Source organism: Lupinus angustifolius, unplaced genomic scaffold (assembly GCF_001865875.1).
Source record: "Lupinus angustifolius cultivar Tanjil unplaced genomic scaffold, LupAngTanjil_v1.0 Scaffold_6_36, whole genome shotgun sequence".
Taxonomy (NCBI): Eukaryota; Viridiplantae; Streptophyta; class Magnoliopsida; order Fabales; family Fabaceae; genus Lupinus; species Lupinus angustifolius.
The window spans coordinates 1-22,544 of record NW_017717472.1 but is presented as its reverse complement, the minus strand read 5'-3'; the positions used below and the strand labels follow the sequence as shown (position 1 = coordinate 22,544).

At 33.2% G+C, this 22,544-nt stretch overlaps 3 protein-coding genes across 3 annotated transcripts; 1 reads left to right on the top strand and 2 right to left on the bottom strand.

The window, feature by feature from the left end:
- The first annotated feature begins 4,811 nt into the window (after nucleotides 1–4,811).
- On the top strand, nucleotides 4,812–5,347 carry LOC109337421. Its single transcript, XM_019574400.1, has one exon. It carries the CDS (start codon nucleotides 4,870–4,872, stop codon nucleotides 5,185–5,187), a length of 318 nt encoding a protein of 105 aa, XP_019429945.1. The 5' UTR covers nucleotides 4,812–4,869; the 3' UTR covers nucleotides 5,188–5,347.
- Nucleotides 5,348–9,158: 3,811 nt separating this feature from the next.
- On the bottom strand, nucleotides 9,159–12,538 carry LOC109337420 (DNA-directed RNA polymerases II, IV and V subunit 9B-like). The gene is made up of 4 exons (XM_019574399.1): nucleotides 12,438–12,538; nucleotides 12,246–12,321; nucleotides 10,065–10,223; nucleotides 9,159–9,471 (listed from the first exon to the last, which is right to left on the bottom strand). The coding sequence occupies exons 1-4, from the start codon at nucleotides 12,455–12,457 to the stop codon at nucleotides 9,391–9,393; spliced, it is 336 nt and encodes a 111-aa protein (XP_019429944.1). The 5' UTR covers nucleotides 12,458–12,538; the 3' UTR covers nucleotides 9,159–9,390.
- A 3,238-nt stretch (nucleotides 12,539–15,776) lies between these two features.
- LOC109337424 lies at nucleotides 15,777–22,073 on the bottom strand. The gene is made up of 5 exons (XM_019574404.1): nucleotides 21,755–22,073; nucleotides 21,008–21,659; nucleotides 20,707–20,906; nucleotides 19,205–19,446; nucleotides 15,777–17,530 (listed from the first exon to the last, which is right to left on the bottom strand). Exons 1-5 carry the CDS (start codon nucleotides 22,015–22,017, stop codon nucleotides 16,287–16,289), a joined length of 2,601 nt encoding a protein of 866 aa, XP_019429949.1. The 5' UTR covers nucleotides 22,018–22,073; the 3' UTR covers nucleotides 15,777–16,286.
- Nucleotides 22,074–22,544: the final 471 nt, after the last annotated feature.

Below are 22,544 nucleotides of genomic sequence, written 5' to 3'. Positions count from 1 at the left end.
AACAACCTAAACAATGAAAAAATGGTAATGATAGGAGTGATATAGAACATTAATATACACACATGTTTCACAATGAACCAACAATTAGCACATGTCCACCAAAAGGTAGTAAAAAATCAAAAAAAATGACTTTGAATAACATCAACCTAAACAATGCAAAAAAAACAATAGGGAAACAGGAACTAAGGGACACAAAGAATGAAATGGGGGAGATAGAAAAGGGTAATAAAGAAAAAAAGCAATGAAGATAGGGGAGAACACGAAGTGTTTGATGATGAACCCCAAAAAAAAGAATGAAGATAAGAGAAGAAAAAGAAGAGTTTGATGATGGAACCCTAATTCCAAAATTTTCAAACCAAATTAAATCTTCCACTATCTAATGTCATCTTTCATTTTTTTTTATAATATAAAGATCTATACAGTATATGAGGGTTCATTATAAGCATATAGACCTATTTTGGAAGGAAAAAATTGATCAAGAGACTGATATATATTCATGATGATGTGGTAAGAATATCTTTTTTTTTGTTATATTGATAATAGATTAGTTAATGAATGTGATGGATATCGATCCATTAAAAATACTTAAATGGATGGATTAAATGGCTTTTATTAAATGGGTAATTGATGGATTGTATTATGAATGATTGATGGTGATTTTACCCAATCATTATAATCTAATTGAAAATTGGTGACAAGTAAGTACACTTCACCCACTATTAGACCTTGTATGATGGACAGGTAAGGCTCATGCCTCCCTCACATTTTTTATAAGTTATGGTATATAACTTTTTGGGTATACCTCCAAATGTCAACAACAAATCTAAAGAACAACACTTCTATGTAATTTTGTGGACACTAAATATTATTATTTTCTTCAAATCCCTCACCTCATGTTTTATGAGATTTCATCCTCTTCAATATCATGAGGTCTCTTCCCCTCCTCCACCTCGTATATAAAAGCTCTTTTACTTAAACTTTATTTGTTTTTCACCTTAAAAATGTCATATTTATTATTTCTAATTTTTTATTTTACATTTAAAATTTATATATTATTATAGTGATTTCATATATTGTTTACGTATAAATCATGGCTCTGCACCCCCTAAAATTATGGTCAAGGTCCGCTAGTGACGTCACCTAAATCATTATGTCGGGAATGATTAAATACTTGTTGGATTACTTCTTTCATTGTCAATTGGTTTTGATATAGAACCGTAACATAACATCATATGTAAGGAATTTTGGGTCACACATATAGTGTTTAAATGTGTTTAGGGTCATTATTTTAAGTAGTCATACTAAAGTGATCTACTTCAAGTAAGGTATATGGTTATAAACATAATTATCATGGAAACATATTTATGGTTTATTTTCACTCTGAAATTTATTTATGAGATCTCACTCAAGTAAAGGAGGACCAGTTTAAAATTGACATGTATAGATCACCTTCATGTTGCACATTTCATGATTGATCTAATATCATTTAGTTGTGTTAATATTAGTGATCATTGATTAGTTTAGTTATGATTGATATAATGAAAATCACTTTGGTTCTATATATTAATATAATTAATGGACGAGATAAGGATATCTCTAAGGTTTATAATGACATATTTTTTAACTCATAAAATCTAACACAATTTGTAAAATTACATATGTGACCAGTGAGAGATTGTAAGGAATTTTGGGTCACACGTGTAGTGTTTAAATGTGTTTAGGGTCATTATTTTAAGTAGTCATACTAAAGTGATCTACTTCAAGTAAGGTATATGTTTATAGACATAATTATCATGGAAATTATTGTGTAGATACCTAAAGTTTTATTTCTATTTTTATGATGGGCAAAAATAAGAAATAAGAAACTTGAAAATGCATGACCCTTAATGAAAGGAAATATTTGTCTTATAAATAGGGGTCTTCGTCCTTAATTGTAGATACCACATATTATTAAACAATATGAACCACAACATAAGTTATTTTCTTCATCCTATTAGAGGAGAAACTAAGGCTAAGGGTGGTCTACAATTGGAAGACCAAATAACCTACATGTTCTACTATCAACATGAATTTGCATACATGGACAAAGGAAATGAACTTTGATGGATACATGATGAAGAAGGATGATATAAAGTTCATTCACCATATTTTCAATGAATATATTAAGGTACGTTTTCATTCTAGTTTTATCTATATTCTAGACATGAAATATCTTGGTTATATCTATGATCATAGTGAGCTACGACCACCATGAAGGTCTATATTAAAGTTTTTTCCTACATCAGAGTCATAGCCCAACTTCTTTATGGTTGTCATGGGCCAAAAGATATCATTTAGTCATGGTCAAAAGTAACTCTTAGACTGGTCTAACAGACTTTTGTGGATGAGGCATATTAAGAAGTAAGTTTCAAATCGCATACCTCATTACCTCGGAAATGATTTAAATACATGTTAGTTTACTCATATATTCTTAAAATAATTTTGAGATGAACCTTAACAAAAATTTATCTAACTCATTCATTTTGCATAGTATGGCCATGCTCTAAATGAGCTACGACCAGATGGGAGACTAATATAATCTTCAACTAGTGAAAAATTCTGCGAATTGTATGGTCAAATTATAAGTGGTTAATTTTCTTCTACAACAGGAAAAGTGGAAGGTACTTCACTAAAAAGTGGATTTACTTCATTTTAGTAAGTTAGTATAAATCCCAAGAAGTTGCTAAGCTAAACCTTAAAAGCACATTAATTAGAATAGTTAAGGAAAATGTTATGCTTCCCCACTTACTAGAATACTATGTTCATGTCTTGAATATGCTCCTTGTAAATCGAGGTCTTAACAATCACATAGAATATAGAGAACTTACACATCTTATCAAAAAAAATTCCTTGAAAACTGGCTTCAGCATCTTATTACAAATTGGCATTTTAAGTGATGAATACAATTTTTCTAGATATAATAATTACCATTTTCATTTTATATTTAACTGTTTTGGATTTTTATGAAATAAGGGCTTACAAAAAAAGTGAAATTATGTGGCACAAGAAGAGTGGATAAACAAAAGACTGATTAATGGATCTTTAAACTTACCTACAATGTCACCAAATTATGATTCCATCAAACTCTTTACAAAACTCTTTCACCCATTGTCTTGATGCTCTTATCCCATCAAGTGTTTATATTGTTCTGATCTGATTCATATCATTTAGTTTGTTATCTTCTTTATCAATCTTTTAGCTTTTGTTATAGTATCTATTTTGTAATATAACTATTATAAGTAGAAAAACGTTAAAAATCAAAGATAATGGACAAGAGTTGAAAGCAACACGCCGTGTAATAATTAAAATAATATAACTATTATTCTTCCCCTTGATGTTGTGAGATATGTGTATATAAAATAACAAATTAAGTAAGTGAAATATAGAAAAAGATTTAACAAGAAAAGTTATCAATTTGTGACATTGAAATAATAGAACTATCATTATCTTTGTAGATTATCGTATTCTAACAACATGCAAAGGAATATGATTGAAATTGATTGACGACTTTATATAACCTTTGCATTGATTCCCCTTATCAACATAGCTTTAGATGTCTGAATAATAATATTGCATGTTTTATTCATTCATGTATATCTACAAGGTGCACTTATGAGTAGGGATGCCAATTGGTTATGATGTGTCTGAGTAGTATGCTATTTAGATACACTTGTTCTTATTCGGATTTTGGCCTACATGATGTTGACGTAATATTAAAAATAATAATTATGGGTTATCCTCAAATTTCTAATAATTTTATATGTTATTTTAAGCAATCAAAAGGGACAAATATAAAATATAATTCAAACATGAATATACAATTTTAAATTGTCAATTAAATAGAAATCATTTTACTTAAGCAAATATGTCATTACTTCAACATTATGATGGATAATTTATTTAGCCAGAATTGTTATTCAACATAACATCATAGTTATTGATTAACAACTTAACATTAATATTTGGCAATATTGGATTATAATTATATTGCAATTATAGATTAATAATATAATATTATAATTATAATAAACATAATATTATAGTTACATTACTACATATATCTAGAAATTGTAGGTTAGGATTACTCTATAACTCATACCTTCCCTGTTTAGTAGAGCGTCTAAAAATCTATGTTCTCAAATTACATATAAGTCCAAAAACATAAACTCAAACCTGACTCGTTGTGAAAATTATTAACTCGTACAAGTCTGGATCTTTATTAACATCCATTGGGTATGACCTGCTTATGCCATGGTCATCCCAAACTATTTGTTGGCTTTAATGGTTAATTATATATAGTGATTTTTTTAAACATTCAAGATTTTCAGTGTATACTTTTCTTGTACCTATTTACCCTTCCAATGTCTAATTTTCATTTCACAATTGTTAGGAATAGTTCTGCCGCCACTTGACATTGGGGCACCTTATAAAATAGAGACAAAAATTGGCAAACGTCAATGTTTTAAATTATATTATACAATCATAATTACAGCTGCAATATTATAATTCAAAAAAAAAAATGACATCATGATGTGAGACTTGCAACCGCACGAATCATATTTTCTCATACGTGCAATAAATGCAACATAAACACAAACGCAATTTAAAACACCTAAGAATATTGTGAAATGAAAATTATGTCACTATGCATGAAGACATCTTTACTTTTTTGGTAAACCAATTAGAATAAAATTAAATATTACTTGTTGTGCAAGCTACTACCACAATATTCTTCACCCATCATATAAAAGCATAATAGCTAGACTTTCCAAATCAATCTAAATTAGCTTAAGCCACAACACTAGCTTCATATTTAGCTCAAAACTAACAATGTCAAATTCTCTTTTGCATCTCCTTGGCATGTTTGATGATGATGATGATGATGACGAAGATGATACAATGGAGACACAATCGAGAAACTATCCCAACCATGGTGTTGTTGCTCCTAGGCGCAACGCTACGCAACCTCCCAACCATGGTGCTGTTGCTCCTCGGCGCAACGCTACGAAGCCTCCAGCCGCGTTTAACAACACAGGCACACAGAACCTGAGAGGTCTTATAAACAACACTGGTTACACAAAGGGCAATGGTAATGGATCCATCATCTTTGGTGGCTTTGATTCTTCCACTAGAACATATAATAAGTAAAATCTTATGCATAGCAGGATATATAATCTTCTCTAATACATGTATCATGTTTTACCATAATTGAAACTGGACTAAGATGTCTCTACTAGTTTCCAATAAAATTATGTGGTTATTATGCCTCTTCTCTTTATGAATGTTTAGTCTATTTCATATTCAGTGTAATTTGGCTTGTGGAAATTGAATTGCAGTTTGAAATTATAGTTGGAATTAAAATTTAGTTGGAAATGAATTGAATTAAACTAGAGCTCAACTCGATAAAAAAAAATTTAGGTTCGAAACTTGACTCGAATTTAAAATAAGCTATGTTTCAAACTTAAATTCGGTTCGGTTAAAGTTCATCAAATATTGGATGCGACTCACCATCTCGAGCTGATTTGGTTTGCCAAGAATTTGTGAACTGATTAGTTTAATTCATTAGCTTATATGGTTCAATTCATCAATTTGAATGATAATTATTTATTTAATATATATAAGTAATCTAACGATGTGAACTGTATTTGACTAAAGTTTGGTTTTATTTATTTAATAAACTTAATTTTTAATTCAGGTTTAACTCGTTTACTTCATGAAATGAGTTTATCGATCTAAATAATGAATTAAGTTTCAAACGAATGTCAAGTTGATTCGATTAATTATAAGTTTTATAAGTTTTACTGATTGCTGTATCAAAGCAGTTTGAATGGAGTCAACTAAGCCATTTTTCTTTCTCTAACATATTTGGTTGCTTAACCACACATGTAGATTCAGTTGAATAACATAAAGGCTCCTAAAAATATATCAAGTAACAACAATTTCATAATACATATTTAGAATATTTAAAAAAACGGGAAACCAAATTTAAATTAATAATACCTCTGCATACTCTTCCCAAATTGGATCATCAACCATCACCATGTTACAGGTGCAGTCCCAATCCATGCAACTACTACCAATCATGCTCCCAATGATAGAACAATGTCATGTTTTAAGATGAGATAAGATGTTATACATATTGATTAAAATATTGCATTTTTCTCTTATGTTGTTTATAGAGTAACGTATGCAAGTGTTTCACATCTATTAGGTCCATGATTTTCCATTTTATGTTGTTCCAGAAGAACAATTGTTAGGACATGACCCATATCCTTATTAGTCCATTTAATATATGACTTGTCCTTATCCTTATTCTTGTAAGATTTCTCTTTCTCCATAGATGGTAATAATGCAAAAATAATTGAAGAGGAAGGTGATCAAAGTAAATATTAAGGATAGAGAAAAAAGATGAAGATGAACCATGACTTTGGAAAAAGATGAACCAGCAAATAACAACCAGAACGCTCAAAGATGAAAAAGGAGTAGTTATAAAGTAAGTCTATGAAATTGTATATGGAAAATGTGATGCTAATTTCAAGTGAACTGCCAAAAAAATAGAAATATGTCAGGACTCAATTCCAAGACATACTTCAATTGTTAATTTTGCTAGTCAATGTGATCCTAAGGGTTTGTTTGCGAGTTGGATTTTGGAGAGATTAATGAAAATACATGACTTCGGAGTCATCACAACTTCAGAGTCATCACACAAGTGTATTTCATGACTATCAAATCTTCTTTTCCCTTCAAAATTCAAAACTCAACTCGCAAACAACCTTTATAAGAAATTTCATTAGTATTATTTAGTATGATGATATAAAGGCCCATAGTAGTGTCCAAAGCATCAGAACTTGCATTAGGAAGGTTACACTACCATGAATCAATGGCCCTTGTGACCACTCTACCTCCCTTTCTCCTTCACCATGAAACACCCAAAGCAAAGTTGGAGTCTAATTCATAGATATCTCTGATCATATGATGCAGTAGTGGTGGAAACAAAAGGGGATCAAAAAGGCTAGTGATGAATGCAGGAGATATCAAGACAAAGGTGGGCTATGAAAAGGAGGCAACAAACATTGTGGTCTTCAACCTAAATCTCCAATTCTCAATGGGAAGAATTGCTGGAATTGTGTTACGAGTCCCAAATGGGTAGCATAGAAAATTCAATATGGTGCTTAAGTTATGAGACTCTCCCACCTAATAGACTAATCTTTTTGGTTGATCTCTCCTCGTGTGTTGAAGTCCTAACAATTGGTGTTTTCATTGAGATTTTTGTCATTGAAAGGGCTATCTATAAGCTAGATTAAGGTATATTATCAAATATAAATAGGTGAGTGAAACCACCAAAAAATAAAGCTCTATCATCAGGTTAGTGTCCATAGAGTGAAAGTCACCACAGACGTCGGTCCTTAAAGTGGGCGGTAATATTAGAAGTCTCACATTGGGTAGCATAACAAACTCAGACTTAAGTGAAAGAATGGGGTTGTTTATTCTAAGCATGGTCCCTAAACCAAACTCTGGCTAGGGACACAGAACCAAACTGCTGCTACAAAAACAAATGAAAAAGACTGGGACCAGAAGAAATTCATTACCCAAAAGCAAAAAAAGGAAATGGAAAGCACTAGCTGGAGTGAACCGGAAGCAAATAACAAAAGAGAACAATCAGGAAATACTGAAGAACTTCCTAAGGAAAGTGCAGGCTGGACTTCATGTAGCTGGATGAAGTTTTTGCTAAACGCCCCTGATTCATGCAAATAGATAGCCAATAGAATCTGGTGGAGGATCCCACCCAAAAATGGGTTCAATGAAGACTTCGTTCTCGAACTGTTAAGGTACCGGGAATCCCCTGACAGTCGGCGACCTTGAGGGATCTGTAAGTCCTATTCCCCGGAGGTGTTATTCATTGCAGAAATAAAGAACTCCAAAAAAAGAGTAAAAGCCTTACTCAAGAAGTGTAGTTGGCACAATGTTTGGGTGCTTGACCCTCTTGTTAGAGCTGGAGGGTTAGTATTAGCTTGGAGAGATCATTTACATGTCTCTAATTTCTGTTGTGAAGGCTTTTTCATATCATGTGAGGTAAGAGTAGGAGCCGCCAGGTCAGACAGTTACTGTGATTACTTGTAATCTCAGTAACTAACTATCCTGTGCCTGCACCTTTAAGCTTGGAATTAAATTGGAATGTGTTTTGCTAGGTTTCAGCCACAATAATTGCAATCTCTGCATTTTCAGCCCATCTATCATAAAACATAAATCTCTTTTTAACCTTGACTTGAGTTGGGGATAGGACAAGAAGCAATGGTGTGTGATCAGATCCCTGATCACCCAAATGACTCACATCAGACATTGAGAAGGAACTCAGCTAGGCTAAGTTTGCCACCACTCTATGTAATCTCTCTCTTATATTGGGGTACTGGACAACATTCCTTTCCAAGCATCCTACATGCAGGGATGAAGATGGGTCAAATCAACAGTTACTGTTCACATGACTGCTCAAGATACAGCTGCCACAGTATATCCAGTGCTAATGAAAGATGGAGCATAAAGTTCAAGGGATCATGAAAGTCGATAAAAGCATGATACAGTATCTCCAATGCTGATAAAAGATGGAGCATGTAGCACTGCTGTAAATAATTTGAACATTGAACTGTGTATTGTAGTGGCTGAGGATGACAATTCCACTAGAGTAACACCAAATGAGGGAGAAAATGGAACACAACAAGATAGATGCTCTGGTCAACAAAGTGACAAAGTGGTTCGCACGAGGAAAGTAGCAAATTGAAGAAGGAAAGCAGTAGGGTGTATAGAATAAGGGGTGAAGAAAAACAAATGGTAGTAAAACACATGGGACTTGAGTTGAGGAACCTATACCTGTGCAACATAGGTCTAAACACTATCAGTTGCCCCTTCATACATATCCTTCATTGCTAAAAAAATTTGTTAACTAACGATATCCCCTCCCCTTAGGTAAAGAACAAATCTATTTTGAGATGTGTCATACTACTCTTAACAAGTGTCGTTATCAGAAATCAAACACTGACCCTTTGCCTTGTACGATACCTGGGGGGCCAGCAGGGCCATACACTATTGGACCAAGTCCTTGTTGGTCTTCATAGGTAATTAAATGCAATGCTAACTCATTTTATCACCCAAAAACACTAAGGGATTTGACCATTAACTGCAGCAATATTCATATGATTCGGAGAGTTTAAAAAGCTAGCACAACTACTTCAGTATTAATTTCCTCAGATCAGCAGAGATTTATATAACAACACATTCTCTATACTATTCATGAGTGAAGGAATTAACATGTTGAGTTTCACAATGTTGAACCTTGATTTTAGCAAGGTATCAGTCCTAATCTCTCCACCGGTTGCCACAGTTTGGGTTGCAGCAAACAAAAAAGAGTGCCATACCTTCTTCCCCTGGGGCCGTCCCCTACATATATTCAAACACTTCAGAACATTCCCTACTAAAATATGGACTGAAGTTTTACTAAAAATTGCAAATAAGAGGTTAGGCGAGGAATAAGCACTATTTCATCAATCTCGCTTCATACAGAGTAATGATATATCCTCCTACAAACCCCCCTTCATTATAAGAAGTTAATATGTGCCACAAGGTAGTATTTTGTTTATTAATGATTGATTTACAGGTGACACGTGTCACTTTATTGTGTGTAAGCTGATTTTGTATGAGGACATATCATTACTCTATTTGAAATTCCAAAACATTTTAAGCTATTAGGTGAAACCTGATGAATGGCCTTATTGCATCTCTAACAAAAATAAAAAAGGGAAAAATATAGAAAAGACTATTACTAACCTAAAATAGTTAAGAATTTTGTGTTGTATGGTAAAATTAAATTCATGACTTCACATCCTAATCACTCTCCATCTCATTCACTATTCCCTTATTTCCACTCTCACAGAAGAAGACAGGAATCCTTTAAGTGCGGAATTGCCCGTTTATTCACACACATAAAAATAATTCTAAAATGCAAAATTCAGTAGTTAAAATAGGGAGTTAACCTGGTAGAAAACAGCTTCTCCATGATTGCATTGAGCACAGCGAACAGACTTGGTGCGTGGAAGAGTCGGATCTGCAGCTACATTCTGTAATCCTTGAGTGCGCTCACCATCAGAATGATGTATCTTATTTCGATACACAATGTTATTATCAGCAACCTCCTGAACAAAAATAAATAACTGGTCAACTTAACTAATGGCTTCAAAACTGGAATTGGCCCCTCGCAATAGCTTCTAATAGTAAAAGGATGAGTGACAATGTGCTCTTGCAAAAACATGAATCAAATGCATGGTATTAAATTGCAGTTGTGGTCACCGTGACATTTACTATAATTGTGGACACTGGCAGGGAAATGCAGTCACCACACAGTTGTGCAGACGACCAAAATCGCATTATTGTGGCTACAACCACAATTTACGACCTTGATCAAATGTATAAGATTTTCTGTACTTGCCTATTATATATTTTAAATGTTAAAATACTTAGGCAAAACAAAATCTGATTACACCACTGACCACACTACCACAGCACAAAACGAAAGTAAGGCCAGCTATGCAGTTGAAGTTCAAAATTTCCGCACAGGTGACAGGTTGAGTTACTACAATAAGGTTGGAGGAAAACAGAGAGAAGACTGAATAATTAATAAAGGACAGATTTTAGGCCCTTGAAACAATGGCAATAGATTTAACCAAGTGAATAATTATTTAAAGGGAGATTTTAAGCCTTTGGAACAATGGCAAGAGATTTAACCAACCGAACCAAGTCACCTTCCCCAAAAGATATGATATATCAAAAGAAACACCATTAGTCAACAGTACTCAATTTGCTTTTGGCATGACTGGAATATACAATAACACAATACAGCAATGCATTTTATGTGAACTGTGAAGTTAGAATATAATAGTAACAGAACAATCCCATGTGGAAATCAGATTATGCAGTAAACAGAAGTCAACTGAGAGTGAAAACTAAACAAATGCCATTAATACATAAAATCAGTAGGGAAAAGGAAAACAAGTTGTCTAGTAAATAAAATGATAAATCTCTATTCTGTTAAAACTTAAAAATCAGAGTGTGCAAATGGTAGCCAACTAACAATTCTAACTAAAGTTGAATGATTGAATCTCCATATGATTAGAATAACCAATAAACGAAGTCACCAGATGCTTCCAAGTTCCGAGAGTTGGAGGCCTTTTAAAAAGAATCTATGCAGCTCATCATGCCCAGAACTAGACATCTAAAACATGAATATTGCATCCATAGGTGGTCCAACATCATGATAGGCTTTGATAACATTTAGAATAATTGGATCTAATGACACCATTTTTTAAAAAGGTTTATTAATAGCTTATTCAACGATTTATTTTAAATAAACTAAAAATAACTTAATTTCATTAGCTTATCAGATAAGCTTATTGAAATAAGTGGACAAATGCTTATAGAGAGATCAGAAGTTATTTTCATAAGTTGTGCTCAAAATCCAAAAGAAGTTATTCCAAACATCGCTAACTCCATGCAAAAATCTAGCTAACAGGGGACATTTGCTCAAGACGACTCAGTGGCGGAGCCATGTTAATGTCAGGCATTGTTTTGAACTGTGGGCATCATAACCTGATGGGGTCACAATATTGCGGTTGTGATGACCGCTGCAACTGAATCACACTGCAATTGCAGTGTGACGCCAAATCATAATGGTTTTGCAGCATAGGACTGCATTTGAGTCATACCGAACAGCATGAAACAGCATCGGACTGCATCAAATTCAAAAATATTTTTTATTCATAATAAAATTCACCCCGGAAATTTTATTTTTATGTATATTATCCCGATTTAATATTTTTTGCCCGATCATACAAAATTGCACGCATGTCACTTATCTGTCATAATCTAACACAATTTGACCCACCCAAAGCAACGTGTCCCCATTCCTGTATCCTATAAATCCACCACTGGTTCAAGTCATTATAAATGGTTCTTTACTCAAATATGTGCAACTTCAACACTTAACGAGTTGAGTTTTTGAGGGAAATGAAATGGAAGGCTTGAGAGTCGTCATGAAATACAGTGGTGAGATAACTAAGAAGTCTTCCCTTTCCATTCCAAACTCAACGCAAACATGAAACGAAAAAATACAGAGTAAATAAAATAAATAAAGGGTAAAATGTGGTAATAGTAGAACGCGCCTCATGATCGCAGTTGCGGCAACCGTAGAGGAGAATTCTGTGCTCCTTGTCCTCCTTAGGGTACAGAATGTTGTTGCTAAAACCCACAAAAACAAAATTATATAAATTAAAATATTCAAAGAAAAATGGGAAATGTGTATTAGAATATTAGTGAAGAGTAAAGTGAAAGAGAGAGGGGAAATGGGTATGAACCATTCACTGCAAAATTTCATCTTCTTTCAATCGGAGATTAGCTTCCTTCTTGAGTCTCTTCGCGGGCTCTTACTTCAAGTATTCTATACTAGTATTATACCATTTCCAACCCTACAACTTTGTGTATCTTAATGGATCCCTTTCATTTTTTATTTATGATTTAATATCAATGTAATATATATGTATTAAGTGTAAAAATTTATATACATCTATCATTGATTTTTTTATTTTTTATTTAAGGATGTATAATGATTAAAAATAAATAAGGAACTAATAGTATGAAAAACTCTTACATTATTGCATATTGATCTTTTGATTATATGATGAAATAAGACTTTACACCATTAGACACTTGTGTGTAATTGTTCATCCCAAATTGATAACGTTTATTGTGGATGAATACTAAGCTTTGCCTTAAAAGGGATTTGAGATCTCGAAATACGTTAGTTTCTTACTTATAAAAGTGTAAATAGGTTAAGTTTTGCCTTCAACAAACTGAGTTTGCATAGCATATAAGAGCATCGACCTAGCATGTTTACATGTTTAAAGAAAACTATGTGACTTATTTGTCTATTTAAATATTTATTGTACTATAATTTTTTTGAAATATGTCACAATATCTATATTTAAATAGACAAATATGCCTATTTAACTAGGTCCATCAAATTAAATTATATTTACATATACATTTTTATATTAAATTTACATAAATAATCATATTATTTATACTAAAATAGTTTAATATGAATATTATTATATAATATAATTAGATAAGTTAGTTTGTTAGTTTTAATGGGCATTTTACATGACATAAGTCTAACATGTTAAGCTAAATAGATTTTTTAAAGAACATGAGACTGAAATGTTTATAAAAAAATATGATCTGGTCTAGCCTATTATAGGTCAAATACAGATGTTTCCATCCTTACTTATTCATAGAAAGAAGGATGATCATACATTAAGGAAACTTATCATAAGCTCATTCGATGGGGTAATATACATTCAGAGTCTCTTTTACAAGCCAACTTGTAGACAAACATTTAATTAAAAATAAGAGTATAATATTGTTTTATGAGAACAAAGTATCTTTTAGTATCGAGAAATAAATTATCTCCTCAAACTACTAAAATCATGACATATTTCATATTTAAACTTTTCAACTAAAAACAAAATAAACTTTTCAAATAAAAACAAAAATATTTCTAACCATTTTTAAGATTGACTCACCTTTTCAACTAATTTTTCTAAATTGATCCTAAGAAGTCAAATTCATGTACTTCCAAAAGAAACTCATTTAATACTTGTGATACGGGAAAGACTCTTGGTTAGGCATATGATGCTAATGAAGAAGATGTCACTAAGATGTTGATGATGCAGTTTCTTGAAAACTAATATCTAATTGAGCACTTTAGTTGTTGCTCTTCGGTTTATGTCTTGGGTAGTTTACTCTTTCTACCAAGGTGTTGGTTGCATCCTTTGTGACAGCCTATCCATGAAATATTGGACCTTGAGTTGCCTTGTTCTATTGCTTAGGTTAGTGACTGGTCCATAACTTATTGGACATGTAATTCCCTGTCCACAATATCTTGGCCCAATGTGACAAAATAGAAGTTATCGATTCATGGAATCATTATCTTTATAAGTCATATTATTTATGTATATTGTCATTCCCATCAAGAAATTGTTGATTTATTTATTGTTTCGGTAAAACACAGTTGTTGATGCTGGTTGATCTTTATTATTGATGGGAAAGATGTGCAAGGATGAATATGCTCTAGGATAGGCGTATCAAATGTTACTCAATCTGGTAGGTCTATCCTAGAGCATATAGGCTGGATATGATCGGTCATGATCTTTGGGTTGTGGTTTGAACCTTATGAGCCCAAGTCATGCTCTATTGGCCAATTTATTGACCTGTTGGACTGCTCGTCATGTTTTCAATGCTCTTTTTGGTTTGCAATGGAATCACTTTTTGGATGTGACTTAATATTCTCCTATTGCTTTTTTGATTGCTTCTTATGTTGGAGTCTAGGAAAGTGTTGCATTTTGAGGGTGTTGTTTAGAGATCTTTATTTTGAGATAGGATGTCCATTATTAAGAATTAATGAGTAGACTATATTAGTATACACTTAAAAGTGTTGTCAATAGAATGTTTATTGGGATGTTTGTTATGAGATTTATTAGAAAAAGAATAAGATAAAATAAAATATGGTAGTTGATTAGTTAGGTTTCATTAAAGATTGATATTATATTAGTATTTCTAAAATATTCTTATGTTGTAAGATGATGAAACTTGTACGATCATCATCATCTTAATTTTTTAATGAAATGTTTTAACTTCTAGTTTATCCATCTTCTTAAGAGTAAAATATTTCTATAATATTTTTTTGGTAGAGTGCTAATAACATTCTATCATCTTATATTGCCCACCTTTTAACTCATGCCTCCAAAGTCATCATATATTGCCCACCTTATATTTACAATCAGCCACCATTACCATTTTATTCATCATATGACACTTATTATCATCATTATTCTCATCACAACTCCCAACCTCAATCAACTTTACATTCATTTTCATAATGGCCAACACCAAAATCACCCTCTAAACCAACACCACACTTATTTTCATAATGTTATTTAACATCTCAGTCATCTTATTCAACATATTCTCCTATTCATCAACAAACCTCACAACCAAACCTAATCACTCACAATCTCATCTATGATCACTCTCAACCTTAAAAGGAATATGATGGTATGAAATATTTCTATAACAATGTCACTGATAAATATATTTGAGAGTCAGGGTAAAATTGACTAGTAGTTTTCGCTCATGTCTATATCCATATCTATTTGCACATAACTACTCAACATGACTATAATTTAATGTTATGTTAATGGAGCAAAGTAGGGTTGATAAGTAGTGCTTACTCATGTCTATCTATACTCACATATTTGTGAATATTCATATCGAATTTTTAAGTTTAATATATATATTTTATAATAATCAATATATAATTTTTGTCAATACAGTTCAACAAACTAAAACTAATTATGAAATATAAAAAAATAGATTATATGATATCTCAAAGTAGGAAAACTATATAAAATATTTATTAACAAAATTTATGAATATGCAGATAAGTGTGTCATAGACTCCCCCCACCCACAGCACAACTCCTCAAAATCCTCATCTTCTATTCAGAAACTTGTTTGGCATTCAATGTGAGAAAGAAATTGATAAACTACAATCTTACTACAGTTTAGAATGTGTAAACTACACATAAAATTTTGTTAAATACTACTTATCATATAACTACAATAATGGTTTACAAATAGAACCAAAAAAGAAGCAACCCAGATGAATATTTCTCATATCCATGAAGGATCAAAGTATACTGATCAATTTAATGTGAACTCCCTAGAATGGAAGTAAGCTTCTTATTTACAAGGGAAATTAAGGTATAAGAAAAGTATCCTACCTAATTAGCACAAAAATTGTTATTCCCTAATGAAAAACTGAAGAAAAAATAATTTCATTGAGTAACCACTAGTGAATTTGTACACAAGAAAAGAATATGATGAAAAGTACCAATATAGGGATGCAAGAAGGTTTATCTGTTGATTTAGTATCACACTTGGTACAGTTGCATCAGCCATTTATTCTGATAAAGTTTTGTGACCAACATCAATGCCAATGACAGCCTCAGTGTTGCTAAAAACCTCAATATGGCATGTCCTTGTTTAGGATTATCTGAACATGTATTCATGTAAAGATTGAAGGATGGATATCTTTATTGACAACTATATGTAATTGTCATCTATGTTTTGGTTCATGCATTATTTTTATGTATTTGTTCCCAAATTCATATCCTCTTTTCTAATACCTGAACTTTCATTCGTAATGCGTGCGAGTTCCTCAACAGCCGGACTATCAGTCATGTGGCTATCAGCATCTTTTGAGCAAGACATAACACCATTAACACTGTTCTGATGTGTCTCACAATGCATCATAGTCTCAGTTGTTGATGAGGCAATATATACAGGTAGGGGATCCACATCCATAACATAATCTTTGTGACCTTTATCTGAAGTATCTTCTTCGATCTTGTCGTCTAACAAAACATTTTTGGTAGCTGAAATTTCATTTCCTATAGTAAGCAAAGCTCTCTCTTTGCTTTCTAGGAATGCATTATTTGAAACAGTCTCATCGACATCCATGTCAGCAGGTAAACTGTCCTCTCCAGCAGTTTCGGATGGAACATGATTTCTACTGCTGTCATGATAAGCGATACCACCCACTGCATGTCCAGGAGATTCAATTCCATCCTCACAACCATCACCTTTACGAGACAAAATTTCAGAGTTGACATGCCTCTCGCTAACTAAATTCTGATCATGTTTAGCCGAAACTATCCTGGATGTCTCCTGGGGGATATTAATAATGATCTGTTTCTCATTAGGTTCCACATCGGTCTGGACACTTTCTTTATCGAGTAGGGTATTTAACTGTTTCTGAACAGACACCGCCAACGACATAGCATGATCACGAATTAAAGAATCATAAGGTGGGCAATGAAGCATGTTCTTTAGTGTTTGGCGATACTGAAATAAACTGATAGATGATAGAATGGACCCTCTCTTTCGACAGATACTAATAGCTTTCAGGATATGCTCACAAAGGTTGCCATCTTGTGCCCAACTACAGTTACAAATGCTCAACATCGAACCAGGATTCCAGACAACATAAGCTTTATCTCGATCATTCTGGTCAGTAACCTTGGCACATCCATCTTCCATTAAGACGTCAGTTTCTGGGATCTTGAGTGCTTTGCGCCATGATGTTAAACCACTCATCCATTCATTTTTCCAATATCGTGCAAAATCGTCCTTTCCTAAGTATTCATCAAGCCAGAAATATGAATGGACTTTAGTGCCCAGCCTGTCTACCAACCAATCCGCACGCTGATAAACACTGCTGTCTTTCTCATTCAATAACCTGATCTTCAGTTGGCTGTGGTAAAATTCTATTGCTGCACAAGTCTCCAGGCTAGCAAGAGGCAGAGTTTTAAGTGCATCGGTCCATGCTCCTGCATCAAAGGGACACCATAAGTCCAATTTATGTAACACATAATCAACCTCATATCACAAATATAAAGATGTTCCCGAAAACCAATATGATATATCCTTAAACCTGAGACATTAAATCAGCAGACAAATTTTCAAGAAATATTCTGCAAATACTATACTTTTAAGTACAGAAGTAACAGCAAAAGTCACAACTAATTAAATACGTTCATAATATTTAGAGGTTTTGCCCAGCCAATAACAGTATCACCAATCAAAGACGTTACAACTAGTGGGATCAAACCTTGAACACCACATCTTGCACCTATACATTCTACTAGTAAAGTTAAGTAGTTTTGGAAATGGTTACAGTCAGATTTTATAGCTAATCGGCAGACAAATTCTCAAGAAATGTCCAGCAAATATTATACTTTTAAGTACAGAAGTAAAAGCAAAAGTCACAAATATATTTAGAGGTTCTGACCAGCTAATAAGAGCACACCAACCAAAGACATTACAACTAGTCGGATCAAACCTTGAACACCACATGTTGCACTCGTAACTACTAGTAAAATTAGGTAGTTCTGGAAGTGGTTAGTTATAGTTAAATTTAAAATTACATACCCAACAAAAACAAATTAAATTGGTGAATAGAACTATTCATCAGGACAGTATATTGGTAACAGTAGTTGATAGTTGGAGGGATTAATGTGATATATTATGTGTATTTCAAATAGATTTAAGTGTCTACAGATGACTAAAAAGTCTCAAGATTAATATTCTTAATAAATTATGAATAAATTTTTTAGAAATGATAATATGAGTTTATGTTTATCATCAAAAGCAACTGAAAGGACTAAGTTTTTCTTTAAATTAAAAATTAAAATAATAATTTTAATAAATCATAAGAAAATTGCTAAATGAAATTGTCATCCATTTTGAAATGAACTTTACTTCCTTTTTAGGGTTTATTTGTGAGTTGAGTTTTGGATGGGAAATGAAGTTAAAACGAAGACTTTGGAACTATCTCACCAGTGTATTTCATGGATCTTAAGGCTTTGTTTAGGAGTTAGGAGGGGAGGGAAGGGACGGAGAGGGATGAGAGGGTGAGGAGGGGGGAAGGGAAGGAGAATGGAAGGCAATTTCAAGTAAACCCCTTCCTTGTTTGAAAGTATGGAATTTAGATAGGAGGTGAATGGAGGAGGGTTAATATAATACAAAAATATCATTTTACTCTCCCTTTAAAATATCAATAATATGTTATGTATTATATAATGTACAACAAAAGGGCACAAAAGTAATTAGAAAATATTAGTAAGGATAATTATGTCTTTAACCTTGGTTTCCTCCCAAAAAAAACCCAATTTGGGGGAACACCAAAAAATAGTATAATGAGGGATTTGGAGGCTTTTAAAAATTCTCCAAAACCCTCCCCTTCTCTAACTAAACTCCCAAACAAGGGAAGCTCCTCCTAAGCCCTCCCCTTCCTTCCCTTCTTCTTCAAAATAGGTCTCCCAAACAAGGCCTAATTCTTCCATTTTCCTTCCTTCTCCTCCAAAACTCAACTCGTAAACAGACCTTAAGGGAATAGGGGTAATAAAAAAACAAGCAATTGATAATTGGTTGTGGGTCAACTATTATCTCCCAACTTCACAAGGAAAAAACACAATCCACTATCTAGATAGATATTTACTAACCTATTCTAGGATACCAGGTGGCCTTGAAATAGTCCATGAAATCAGTTTCATCAATGAAGTCTTCAATGAAATCGTCAAAGAGTGACACTGTTCCTTGATGGCGGCATATATTATCCACTATCCATCCAAGCCGTTTGGATATCTTTATTTGCATATCAGTTTCGGAACACTTCACTATTCTTTTATGCCATAAATGACGAACCCTCCAGAAACTTATCAATACGGAACACTGAAAAACATCCCTGCAAATAAAGATATAGAAAGATCACATTTCAACAGGTTATCAGCATGCTTATAAATACAAAGTCGATATACATATATACATATAAGAAGCAAGTCAATTGTTCCAGAGAAATGAAAATAATTAAAATGGTTCACTGGATCTTAATTGAATGGTCAAACTTTAAAGATAAAATACACGTGGCTTTTGTAAGTGATCATGTGACCATTAACTAACTTTTATTCTTTTAATCCTAACCCTCCATGTATGGTTGTATGGATCATACTTATTGTTCTGACAATTTAGATATGAGAACTATTTTCACTTAACTGATTTCCTATATATATATATATATGAATGTGTACAATACTATTCCTAAGTGATCATGTGACCCTTAACTAACTTTTATTCTTTTAATCCTAACCATCCATTATGGTTGTATGGATCAGACTTATTGTTCTGAAAACTTTGATATGAGAACTATTTTCACTTAAGTGATTTCCTTCACACACACACACACACATATATATATATATGAATGTGTACGGTACCATTCAGGTATGACAATGGAAATGATAAAAGAAAATGGATGATCCCAAGCCAAAGCTTCACACAGAGTCACTCCACTCTGCTGTCACAAAGAAAAACCTTTTGCTAACAAGTATACCATACTTCCTCCCGTAACAGAACTTCGCCTTACACACAATTCTCTCTGCTAGGTGTCTAACTGACCAGTACTCTCCCCCACATGCTTGTCCTTTCCCTTTCAGCCAAACACCTCTTGAAACACTTTTCCAGACTTAAGCCTAAGCCTATTAGCTACTTGGGCTGTTGACAATAAGTCCATTTAGTGATGTGGGTTACTAAAAACAAGCACACCTTATGACCAAGATTTAGAACTCAACTATATTTTCAATCCACCCCACTCGTCCTTTATGCTTAGTACTACAACTTAAGTTCAAATTTTAAAATAATTACCCTTTATGAAAAACTAAGGAAAAGATAATGAAAGGATAGGTTTGAGAACAAGTAAAGCATGGGAAGCAGTTACTAGATAAACTGAAGCAATAAGCTTCTTATTCAAAACATCCGGCACATTACAATGTAATGTAACCAATTTATCAGGGATAATTATATTCAAATGATTCATATTTTGTAAGCTCTTTACGAAATTATCCTATTTCCAACATTGCAATCTTGAAAGACAAGTAAAGTTCGTAATGTTCTTCAAAATTTCATTCAAGTTGAAAGAATATTAACTTCACAGATAAATTAAACCAACCTGATTGATGGGACATCATAAAGTGGATCATCTAGTATGAAGCCAGCCAACTTCCAAGTAGGATCTTTTGTATGAACTCTATTGAAAAGAGCCCTCATCCATCCATGTGCATCAATACTTGAACACCTTGGTGATATTATCCAAGCCACTGGAATGGCCTTCTTGTCAGAGTTGAACACCAGAAGACTGTGAATGTGATACTGGAAGTAATTGCAAATGTGTCTGGTGTTAGTTTCAAAGAAACTAAATGTATACATATGTTTCTGGTTACTTAAAAGCAAGGAAAAATAAAGCATCAGACCTTTAATTTGTTTGTACCAAATCTTGAATCTGAGGCAAGCAGACCACGATTTCCAAATCTAATCATTTGTTGCAGTTGCCACTCAGTTTGAATGCCCAGAGTGAATGGATCTGAATCAGAGAAACCTTCATAGAAGAAAACATTACTTTGGTGATTTTCGACCCACATGCTGAAACTAACAACATCATCAGCATCTAGCTCATATGTAGAACGACGGATTGCCCTCTCTTGTCGTCGAACATAGCGGTGGGTCAAAAGGTCATCACGGTTAGATGGACCACCTTGCTTCTCAACTGATTCATTGTGTCTTTGCATAATGGTCTCCACAGAGACACCAACATGCAGAAGAGATAAAACCCGAAGTCGGAGATCTTCTGAGATATACGGGGCAAACATAGCACGTGTTCCAGCCGCCTTTTTGTCCTGCGGACCATGGCATGGTAAACCCTTTTTATCCACATGCTTATCATCATTATATATGATAAGAGCAACTGAAGGTTTGGCTACAAGTTGTTTCACAATGAAGTGACAGGTGCAACCTCTCTTAGTATTTGGTCGACCAGCATTTTTCTTCTTTGGGACATACGTAGTCCTACTTGGTCGTACAATGCCACCTTTTCTGTGGTCATCAGGACCAAAGGAACACCAATACCTACATTGAGATGGTATAAAAATCTAGATTGCAATGGGATACAAGAAGCAAGAGCAACAAATAAGACATACTAAATAAAGACATTTACAACTTACAGAATATACTCTAGTATGCCATCAACCTTTGGCTTTGATGGAGGCCGTTTGCGCCTTGCTTCGACATGAAATCTTGTTGGACAATCTTGATTATTAGATTCACCCCGCACAAAATCATCAACTCTAGCAAAAGGGATTAGAGCAACTCTATCTAACTTATCACACCAACCTTCCACTTTTGACCACACTAGATCAATAGCAGAAATCTCCAATGTGGGAGGGTTTTGTACTGGAAGAGATAGGATTGCATCCCATCTGGCCATTGTTGATGAACACTAAATAAATTTTCCTGTCTAAAGAGAGTTAAGATTAAAAGTTATTTCAAATTGACTTGGCATTAATATCACGCAGTCCAATCTCCAAAGAAACTAAAAGCACAATAAAAGACACTGTCATGGTGTCAATATTCTGAAGTTTTCCATAATTCATTTTAACCAACTTACAAATTAAGTGATGTTGAAAGAAAAGAGATTAGCATTTCTAGTTCTTATCATTTTAAAAAGGAAACATTGTTTATACAAAAAAACCATGTTCAAGAAGCAACTCCAGCAACTGATAAATTTGTGCATATCATAAGTTAGCCAAATATTAAAACTGACCCATTATTTTGATTGTGCATATCATAAGTGCTTCACAATTCAAATTTCTAACGAAACAAACCAAGTGATCTCAAAACACATTTTCTTCTTTTCATAAGAAAAAAAAACTACTCATGCTTCCCTAATCAAGTAACTCAATATGAAAACAAAGATTATCACAATGAAATACATGGCAAATAGAACAGAACTTA